The sequence below is a fragment of the Charadrius vociferus genome, unplaced genomic scaffold, assembly GCF_000708025.1.
Source record: "Charadrius vociferus isolate BGI_N301 unplaced genomic scaffold, ASM70802v2 scaffold158, whole genome shotgun sequence".
Lineage (NCBI taxonomy): Eukaryota > Metazoa > Chordata > Aves > Charadriiformes > Charadriidae > Charadrius > Charadrius vociferus.
The window spans coordinates 4130753-4141614 of NW_009661372.1; the positions used below are offsets into that span (position 1 = coordinate 4130753).

At 43.1% G+C, this 10862-nt stretch overlaps 1 protein-coding gene across 3 annotated transcripts in view; it reads left to right on the forward strand.

Moving 5' to 3' along the window:
• Positions 1–9795, forward strand: part of TRIM36 (tripartite motif containing 36) — a 17790-nt gene extending 7995 nt beyond the window's left edge. For all 3 annotated transcript variants that reach the window (XM_009893805.1, XM_009893806.1, XM_009893807.1), the window contains 8 exons: positions 1364–1689; positions 3214–3360; positions 4443–4538; positions 5473–5726; positions 6378–6502; positions 7050–7343; positions 7641–7938; positions 9441–9795. In XM_009893805.1, coding sequence (XP_009892107.1) covers positions 1364–1689; positions 3214–3360; positions 4443–4538; positions 5473–5726; positions 6378–6502; positions 7050–7343; positions 7641–7938; positions 9441–9795 — 1895 coding nt within the window. The remainder of the gene's footprint in view (positions 1–1363; positions 1690–3213; positions 3361–4442; positions 4539–5472; positions 5727–6377; positions 6503–7049; positions 7344–7640; positions 7939–9440) is intronic.
• Positions 9796–10862: the final 1067 nt, after the last annotated feature.

A 10862-nucleotide genomic window follows, 5' to 3' on the forward strand; every position in this document is an offset into this window, starting at 1 on the left:
AGTTTCCCAGGTCATCCTTCTTGCCCTTTTTGAAGACTGGAGTGACATTAGCTTTCCTCCAGTCCCCAGGCACCTCACCTGTTCTCCAGGATCTTTCAAAGATGATGGAGAGTGGCCCAGCAATGACTTCTACCAGCTCCCTTAGCACTCGCGCATGCCCCATGGACTTGTGGGTGTCCAGTTTACTTAATTGTTCTCTAACTTGATCCTCTTCAACCAAGAGAAAGTCTTCCTTCCTCCAGACTTTCTCTGTTACCTGCAAAGTCTGGGACTCCCAAGGACTGGCCTGAGCAGTGAAGACAGAAGCAAAGAAGGCGTTTAGCAACTCCACCTTCTCTGCATCATCTGTCACCACGGCACCTGTCTCGTTCAACCACAGGCCCACATTTTCCCTAGTTTTCCTTTTGTCTCCTATATACTTAAAGAAACCCTTCCTATTGACCTTAACATCCCTTGCCAGATTTAATTCCAACACTGCCTTGGCTTTCCTTGTTTACTTGAGCCTTTTGTCGCTTTAGTTTGGAGAGGAGGGGAAATTTGTCCGTAGGTGTTTGGCAGGAGTGCAGCTTCTCTGCTGTCCCCTTTTGAAATGAAAAGAGATAGATGTACCCTGAGTAACTGTGCAGATCTGTAGTTCCCCAGTTCGGGGTAGGGGAGTCTCTCAGACATAACCATCTCAGCATCCCCTGTGGTGCGCAGGGCTTACTTAGCAGCGCTCCTTTGTCAAGGCCATTCAGCAAGGGCCACATCAGTCTCTGCATGTTTTGACTGAATGATTTGGCTGAGCTTTCATGCTGCTAATATCTAGTTCTCTCGTTTTCCTCTTTATTTTTTTTAGGATGCCTCTTGGGAGGAGCCAGATAAGTTTGACTTAGCCAAAACAAACTTCAGGGACCTTGAAGTTGGCTATATTTGTCTGGGAATAACTAGTCTCACTCTGGGAATAAGCATCTTTCATTTCATGATGTTACGAAGCTGTTGCTCTCTATATGGGCAGCCACTTAGTCCAAACCCAGCGGGTTTCTGGAAGGTTTTGTGTTTAGTTTTTTGAAAGGCTGCAGCTTGAGTGCATCCAAAACTAGATGGAGAATATGGGATAGGAATAGCTAAATTCATCCTAACATAGAATTAAGTTTTAGAGTAGTAGTTTGTAATGTTCTCTGGACTCAGACATTACACTGCCTTGTCATGGCAAATGTGCTCTCTTTGGCTTGGCAGACTGCATATGAGTTGGTATTGTACTGGTCTGGACGATGTGCTACGATAGTTTGGAATTGGTTCATAAATTCCTGTGCTTCTCCCTTTAAAATCTAAACATCTTCTGTATATGCTGCTCCTAAATCAGGATTTGGTGTCTACACAGGCAGAAAACGCAATTCACTGACTCCTAGATCGAGTCTGTTTCCTTGTCCGGGATGCCAGCGGGATATCGATCTCGGAGAACGTGGCATCAATGGCTTATTCCGCAACTTGACTTTGGAGACCATTGTGGAAAGGTACAGACAGGCAGCCAGGGCAGCCGCTGCTATTATGTGCGACTTCTGCAAACCTCCACCTCAGGAGTCCACAAAGAGCTGCATGGACTGCAGTGCAAGCTACTGCAATGAATGCTTCAAAGTACACCATCCCTGGGGAACTGTGAAAGCCCAGCATGAATATGTAGGACCAACCACCAACTTCAGACCCAAGGTAAGCATACCGTATCTTACAGAATTTGGGTTGCAGCGCTCACGTATGGCTTCAGACATATCAGTGTAATGACTGTGTCCTTTTAGGAACGTTGTTGCTTTATTGACTATTGCTGCTATTTATGGAGTGAACCGTAAGCTTTTGTTCTTGTTGATGCTGAAGTGAACTTCCCAATAACGGTAAACTGGTCTTTACTGTGCTCTTATAGAGACTTTTTTTGAGGACTGTTTGAGCTTAATATAAAGAAAGAAAAGTGCATTTTGCATTGCACTGCATTGTTAAGACCCAAACTGAATGCATGGAGTAGTTGCTGGTCTCCTAAACAATGTTCCCAGTCATCGCTTTCATTCACAACCAGACTGGAGAGCACTTTGTAACGTGTGTGGTGGGGATGGGAGAAGCACATACTGGGCTGATTGTTCTTGAATTCTGAGAGAACTGGACAAGGTAATCTGCTGACCTCTTCTGTCTCTGGCTTGCTGGCTGTAATTCTTGCTTATATGAGGAGATGAATAAAAGTGTGTGGTTTCTGTTAGGTGTGACTGTGCACTGCTGTGGAAAAACTGCTTCCACAGACTAACAGCATGACTGCAGTTTTTGGAGATGTCTGCCTGCACAGCTAATTTTTCTGGAAGTTTCCTTTCTCTGTGGGCTTTTCACCATGGCCTAAGCTAACATTTGGTGCTTGAGAGTTGGTGTCGAAGATGGTCTGCAACCTTAGCTTTGCGCGTCCGTGTTTATGCTACTTTATGTGCCTTTTAGATGGTTTTATCTGTTGCGTGATCTTGGAGTTGAGCCGCACTTTTTTCCCCTCTTTGAGCAGTTATTTCAACACGCTCAGTTTTTGAAAGATGAGTTTTAGCGAACACCAGCTTTTTTTGCAGTGCTGTTTAAGCTGCTGCTGGAATTAGTGCTCAGCATGAGCAACGTGTAGTTGGAGTCAGACAGAAAAATTGAAACACTGGGGCCTTTTGTCTTTAAAATGACTGTGACTGGTGGTGGTGGCTGCGTTTCATTTGTTGCTCCAAGAGCAATGGCTATGTGGCTGATCAGAGTCTAGCTTAGACCTAAGTCATTACAGTATTATGTTAACTCTTGCTTTAAGAAACAGTTCATAGGTGTTTCAAGAGCCGCCAGTGTGGACCAGCTTAAATTTGACAGGGAGGATGTGTTATGTATTGCATTTACATCTCTGAACAGGAGTGCAGGGAGCTTGAGGAGTGCAGACAACTTCAGGGATTAGCAAAATGGTTGATTGCAGTATGGAGGCTACATGATGTGTACACAGACATTGCTACAGGTTCACTCACTGTAAACCTCGTGAAACTGTGTGTTTTCATCTGCTGGCTTTCACTAACATGGACAAATGTAAAAGGTGGAAGATAAACAGAATATAAAAAATATCCACTGATGAGTCAGACGCTGCTGTGGGATAATTTGAGTGTTTTGGTGGTTTGTTGAGCACTTCAGTTTTTGGAAGGATACCTGCATTCTCTCTGCTCTCTTTTTTTTTTTTTTCTCCAGATTTTGATGTGTCCAGAACATGAAATGGAGAGGGTAAACATGTACTGTGAAATCTGCAGAAGGCCTGTTTGTCATCTGTGTAAACTGGGTGGATGTCATGCAAACCACAGAGTAACAACCATGAGCACTGTCTATAAAACCCTTAAGGTAAGAGTAAATATTGTTGGACCTGGCCTTAAGAAGGGGGAAGAGCACTGAGCTTCTGGTGTAAAGGCAAACTCCCCCTGGCAGGACGCCAGGACGTGTGTTTGGAGGACACTGAACGAGTCATGAGGCATGCTGTTGTGCAATGTCTATTAATGTATATATTAGTGTAACATAGTGTGTGGCTGAGAAACTAAACTATATTTTCTATGTGGCTTGAAACAGAACCCCTTAAAAGTGCTTCCACCTTATGTTAGCCAACTGTGCGTCAGTACTGACCAATGCAGAAGGTTTAAGAAGTTAATAGTTTACAATCTGGCTTTTTTAAGGCAAGTGTCCTTGTGACTCGGGTTAGCTGATACTTCAGAAGCAGTCCTGAAGAATCTGCATCGGAAGTTATCTGCTGGGACCTTGTATGCTTCTGAAGTTGCAGAGCTGTTAATTCCCTAAGCACCGTACAACAGGGCAGACTCGCAAATGTTGCTTTGTTATTAAAGAATGATTGCTGCTGCCTCCTCTTCTTCCTTTTCTTCCTCTCTTGCTCACAGGAGAGAAGAAAAAAAAAAAAAAAGCCCATCCCAGCCTGCCTTCTGCTCTTTGGCCTCCTCGCCTGTTTGCAAGGCTTTTCCTGTACAGCTGTTAACTCTTGCAACTAAGGAAGTGCAGAGACACTCATAAGTTCATGTTTCGAACCACTCATTTTTCTAGCAAACGTTACTACAAATGAATTAATAACCTACGAGGCTTTTCTGTTAGTTCTGGTAATGTCTTGAAGCCTCACGTTCCTAGCCTAAGCGAGAGGGTGACTGCTGTGGCTGGGGAAGGATGAGCCAGCTGAGTCTGTCACCTCTTCTCCTCAGAGGCTGTGCCACCAGTCCTGCTTATGGCAGTGGCCTGATGTCCCTGACCAGTCATCACAGGTCACCGAGCAATTCCCCACAGGGTTGCTGCTCGTAACTGATGGCAGGCTCTTGTCCTTGTAGCTACAGAAACCAAGCGCTAGCTGGATGATCCACCTGTGCTTGTTGTCAGTTTGGGTGGGATGGCCTTGTTCTGCCTGCCAGTTTGCTGTTTTATTTTAACAGGAGAAGCTGTCAAAAGATATTGAGTACCTCATCAGTAAGGAGAGCCAGGTAAAAGCTCGCATCTCACAACTGGATCTGCTGCTGAAAGAAACAGAGGTAAGAGTGGCTTGTGTCTGGGGATGGACCTTGCAGGGACACAGCAGGGACTCCAGCTGTTTTCAGTGAAGTGTTCCAGATCCTTTGGGTTTTTTTCAGTTAGCCAGCAAAACCATTTCTGAACAGTTTGTGTTGGTCCTGAGTCACAGAAGGTAAGACCTAATCCTGACAACATGGGAAATTTGGGCAACCTACAGAGGGAAGTTAAGTTTTGGGTGCTGCTCTGAATTTAATTGACATAAAGCTTATTTGATACCTTAACCAAAGAGAGGTGGGTTAGACTTAGAGCTCTTGTGTATGAGTGGTGCTGCACAATTCACACTGTCTGTTTACCTTGAGGATGTTTGAGTAAAGTCAGAATTAAGGGCAGAATCTCCCTGCAGAAGAGTCAGAGCTGGGAGATCACATACAAGCTGAAAAACATGATGGCAGAAATTGGCAGGAGCTCCTGGCCCTGCCTGTATCTTGCTGCAGATGGTCTCCATGCTTTGTAGTTCCTTCAATCCAGGGCACTAATCAGAGGTGGCACTACAGTTCTGAGGGCATAGAGGAGAAACCAGGCTGGACCCCTAGTTCAGGGTGATTGAGGAAGGTGGAAGAGCACCTAGGTCTTGGGCATGAAGACTTCAGAGACTGACTTGCTTTTACAGTGCTTTTCCATGAGCTGTTTAGACAAATGCTGTGTATAACTCAAGACATAATCGGAGGAATACTTTCCTGCTCTTTGCTCTCTGTGTTAAGATGGGAAATGCTTACTAGCTTGGGTGCAGTGCTGATTGCATTTTCAGTGCTGAAGAGCATAACAAAGCTCATTAGTCTTGTCTGTCAAATGGATGACTAGTTTGCTCTGATCTCTTGAACAACCCTAAGTACATTTCTGTACACAGCCACAGTGCTGTGGGATCTGTCTAAAATGTCTTTTGTTCCCTCCTAGTGCAACAGTGAAAGAGCTAAAGAAGAAGCATCTCAGAGCTTTGAGAAATTATCTCATGTCCTGGAAGAGAAGAAATCCACAGCTCTTAGGGCAATTGAAGCTTCTAAGAATGTAAAGCTGGAAAAATTGCGAACGCAAGCAGAAGAATATCAAGGGCTCCTGGAAAATATTGGCCTTGTAGGATATGCTCAAGAAGTGCTTAAAGAAACTGATCCATCTTGTTTTGTTCAAACAGCAAAACAACTTCACGTCAGGTATCTTATTAATTATCTTCTGTTTGAGGTACAGGTACTGTTCCAGGGATGTCTGGTCAGTCATATTCTTTGGACACCTGCTAGCAAAGTACTGAATGGAGTACCTTGTGTTGCAGAGCCTCAGAGGTGGTCCCGGTACTGTTCAGTAGAAATTCCTATATTACAGTGTGTGTTAAGAAACAGCCCAGAGAGACTCTGTCCTGCGAACACACCTAGCCTTGTTCAGTAGGACTGCAGTGGAAGGGTAACCCATTTGGCTCACTGACACAGTCCTTTGCTCAGAGATTGTATCGGGTATTTGCAAGTTGATCTAACAGGTCTCTTCTGGCTCTAAACTCTTTGATCTGAATAGTTATGCTCCATTAGCGCTTCGCACCTATTTTGTTCTTTGAATGTAGTGCCCCAAATTGTTAAAATGCTCTGCCAACCAAACGATCACCTGTTTGTTATCTTTACACTGATGTACGAAAAGCCTTTAAATTTTGCATTTGAATTCTGTCTAGAGAGACAGAAATTTCTGGAAGACATGAGTAAGTACCTGAAAAGAGAATTTTTTTTTTTAAGCAAAACCTAGCGGTTTTGCTTTAAGGAACGCACCCATGTGAATTCCCTTTTCCCTCTTCTGCCACCCCTCTGCTTCTGTGCTTTCAGAATCCAAAAAGCTACTGAATCTCTGAAGAGCTTCAAGCCAGCAGCTGAAACTACTTTTGAGGACTTTGTGATGGACATAGCCAAGCAAGAAGAGATCCTTGGTGACTTGTCCTTCCATTCCAATGGTAAATTGTGAGAGCATCATGTCTTTCTCGAGTTATGGCTTTAAGGGCTTCTCTGGAAAGAGGCAAAACTTACGCAGGGCTGCAGTTGCAGAACTCAGTCTTGCGACTTGTATTGTCCCTTCTGCCTCCGTGATCCACAAGGCGTTACCTGGCAGCAATGCTACCTTCAGCTTTGATAAAGAAGCTAAGATGCCATTGCATTCAGTACCAGTTTACACTGGCTTCTGAAATATTGTAGTTAAGTAATACTAGGCCTTCCTAGAAGCTTTTTGTTGTGATTGCACGACAGAAAAGAATAGGTTTTTATATGTTTTTTTTAGCTGCCAGCAAAAATAAATAATACAACTTTCAAAGTAAAACCAGAAAGGATTTATTTCAAGTGCATGAACAGACCCATCCTCATCTGCACTCCTTGACTGAGTCAGATTTCCCCCTCCTCACCGTCCCCCCAGTGCTACAGCCACTCAACAAAGGGCTTCTATGGTTAATTCTGAAACAACATGTGTCTAAATTTGATGTTTTTTCTCATGAATCTCTGGCATTCCAGGTCTAGAAATTCCAGAAATCAATGAAGAGCAGAGCAAAATGTACAACAAAGCTCTGATCAGTTGGGAATGCCCTGGGAAGACAGACTCAGGTCATATCTATGTTCTTGAGTATCATAAGCTTAATAGAGAAGAGGAGAGTACGACGTGGCAGGAGGTCGAAGTTTGCAGCAAGAGCAAAGTAATATCTGATCTTGATCATGACAGCAGCTATGCTTTCAGAGTTCGAGGAAATAAAGGGTCCATTTCCAGCCCTTGGAGCCGAGAAGTTATTCTGCGTACGCCTCCAGCCCCAGGTATTGGGTTTTCTTATGTCTACAAGCTGCTGGATCTGCGTCTGTTGGTGTTAAGAGCTGTAGGTGCTTTCCAGTAGCTCCCAGACTTCTACTACACTGTTACCGGTTGTATAAATGTTTAAAAGCACTGTTAACAAACAGGTTAAGTAAATAGCATACTGAGACTGTGTTAGCTTGCGTGACATTCCTGGTAGCCTTTAAAAGTGAGGAATTCTAAAGCCAGTGTGACTTAAAATATAGTTTATAAGCACAGAAATACTTAACTAAGAGGAAATTTTTTGGCATGCTGTTTTCCAGTTCTCAGTTTTCTTTTTAATGAAAAATGTGGGTACAACAGTGAACATCTCCTGCTGAACCCAGGAAGAACCTCTGTGGAAAGTAGGGCTGGATTTCCTCTACTGCTGGGGTCTGAGCGCATGCAGGTCGGATGCTACACAACCCTGGATTACATCATTGGTGACACTGGGATTGCCAAAGGGAAGCACTTCTGGGCTTTTCACGTGGAAGCCTATTCCTACCTGGTGAAAGTGGGAGTCGTTTCTAGCAACAAGATACAGAAGTTGTTCCATAATACCCATGATGTGACCAGCCCAAGGTAAATTGCAGACTTGCTTAATACGTGTTTGGTATAAGGAGATGGCTTTTAAAAAAATAAATTGTGAGTCTGGTCTTAATTAGTATACAAGATGAACCTAAGCAGTGGGAAGTGGCTTGAAGGTTATAGTGTAAGCAGGTTGTCCTGTTCATCCCCTACTATTAGTAGGAAGATGTTCTAATTGTTCAGAGTCCTATTTTCTTTCTTTTTCGGAAAGAAATCAGGTTCCTGTAGGTATCAAGATATGTCAGTTAAAGCAAGAAGGATAAAAAAAAAAAAAAAAAAGCATAATTTACAAGATTGAAGCCATATCAATTGTCAATAGTAAGACTCTGCCTTAATTCCCTTAGCATACTAAGTTTGGCCGCCACTCAGAGGTACAACGTTCACTGTGCATATCTGTGTGTCTTTGCTGTAGCTTGCGTCATGGTGGATTCCAAGTCACTGGCTCATCCCAGGCTGTAGATTTGCATATGACACTGGAGTGCTACTGAGCACAAACCAAAGGGCAGTGGACAAACCAGCAAAAAGATTTCCAGCTCTCAATTACAGTTGTAGTAAGCCTGGATGTGTCTAGGAACTGCAGGCTGGGAGACTGTCTCCTAGGGGCTCTTAATTAACTTTTTTGTGAATCTAACAAAAGTATTGGCCTTCTGCTGTGTAACATACTGAAAGTATAAAAACACCAGTGTCTTGAGCTTCTGAAAGTCAGATAGAGCCTTTTTGAAAAATGAGAAATTAGATCCTGATTTTCTCACTTCTTTTTCCTTACCCACACAAATATCTGGAAAACTGTAGCTGGCGCACATCTAACCTCCCCCCAAACACCCCAGAATCGCAAACCTAGCTATGGCTTGTCTGCAGAGAACAATGTGTGCTTCTCGGGTCTGTCTTCATTTGGGGATGGAAGTAGAGGGAAAAGCATGCAGACTGAACAAATCTGGCTATAAACTTTCCCCAGTAACCACCTGGGAAACAGGGGTTCAGGGAAGCCTCCAGGCACAGCACTTAAAAAATCCAAACAAACAACAAAAACCCCAGTACTTTTTGTGTTGTGAATTTTAAAGACAATGTGATACAGCATTGGCATGGAAAACTCGTAGGACAACAGTAATGTTAAATGTATTTACTGGTGTCTTGTTTAGTCATGATTAGTCATGTTTGCTAAATTACTTCTGAAGTTAACTAATTTTGTATACCTGTACATTCATTAATGATTGCCTAGATTGAGTACGTTTAGATACAACCTCTCCTTAGTAAAGCCTTCTGTGGTCTTGTCCTCATTAGTGTTTAGCTGTTATTAATTGTTTGAAGTGGCCCAAGTGAGTGTTCTCCACCTACTAAGTGCATCTTCCCTCCTCGCTTAGGTATATTTCTACACCACGAGGTTTTGCGGGTGATTGCGTGGTGTCAGTTATCTTATGAAAATGATTTCTGCAGTTCACATCACTGATCCCACTTCAGAATTTGACAAAAGCAAATGGTTGTTCTTCTGTTCTTAGGTACGAGCAAGACAGTGGTCATGACAGTGGGAGTGAAGATGCCTTCTTTGACTCATCACAGCCTTTCACACTGGTCACTTTAGGCATGAAGAAGTTCTTTATCCCCACGACACCTGCTGCCCCCAAAGATCCAGCGAGCAGAATCCTTCCCTTGCCGTCGTGCTTGGGCATCTGCCTCGACTGTGACAAAGGCAAGCTGGGGTTTTACGATGCCGGCTGTATGAAATGCCTTTATGAGTGCGAGGTGGACTGCTCTGGCATAATGTACCCAGCATTTGCCTTAATGGGTGGCGCAGCAGTTCATCTTGAGGAAGCTGTCACAGCAAAGTACGGGGAGTACCACGACGACATCTAGTGCATGAATCTCTTCCCATTGTTGTTCTGAGATGGAAAATGAGAGCTGAAAAATGCTCCCTTAGTTTTGAGTCCTGATTAGTTACATTCTACTTATACATTGCTCACAAGCCTCTGGGCCGTGCTTTTTTTAAACAAATGGTCGAGACACTTCTCACACCAGTGGGAAATGTTCTTCCAGGAACTCTCCTGACTTTCTTGTGATCTGTGTGATGCTGTTCTTCACAGGCTTTCTTCCCAGGGGGAAGCAGGCAGGAAGTTTGACTAGCAACCAAAATTACTCTTCAGGGGTAGAAATCTGCCTTTTGTGTAACTTAAATCCGTACATAGTCAGTTTTGCATTTAATGAAGTCAGAGCTGACAGCCTGTGATTGCCATTCTTCTTTTAAGAAATCTGCCTGAATGCCTCTGAAGGCTCAAATGCTTTCCAGTTAACCCCTGAGCACCAGGGGCTGGGCCTTTCGGCATGAAATGAACACTTGCAAAAATACGATATAAAGCGGGGGAAATCAGAACTGCAGCTGAACATATATGTTGTATTTGGAAAGAGGAGTGTCAACGAGAGTCTGATTGCATGGCATATACCTTTAATGTGAGTGTAAGCTGAAACTAATTCTGACACCTAGTGTCATATAGTTGGTGGCATAATGACAAGTTCCTTTACTCTTCCAGGCTTTTACTACAGGCTATATAAAATATATAAAGTGCAATTCTACGTTAAACACCAAACTTTAGAGTCCGAATTCAGAAGTGTTTGCATGTGTGAGTACTAGTACCTGGTATTTAGGCAAAAGCAAATCAGTTATTGACAAGATTAATAATATGTGAACTCTAAAAAAAATCAGGTATTTCCTTTAATACTTGTTTCTATAAGTTAATTTTTTGATCTCTTAGCAGCTTGCTTTTCTAATAAGAATATTAAAAATGCACTGATTACGTTTTGAGACCCAATTTCTGCCTTAAAGGATGTCTCCCCTCAAATTTCTTTTCCTGTCATGTTAAAAACTGCATCACATAGTAGTTTTTCATAGAGTCATACAACCACAGAATGGTTTGGGTTGGAAGAGA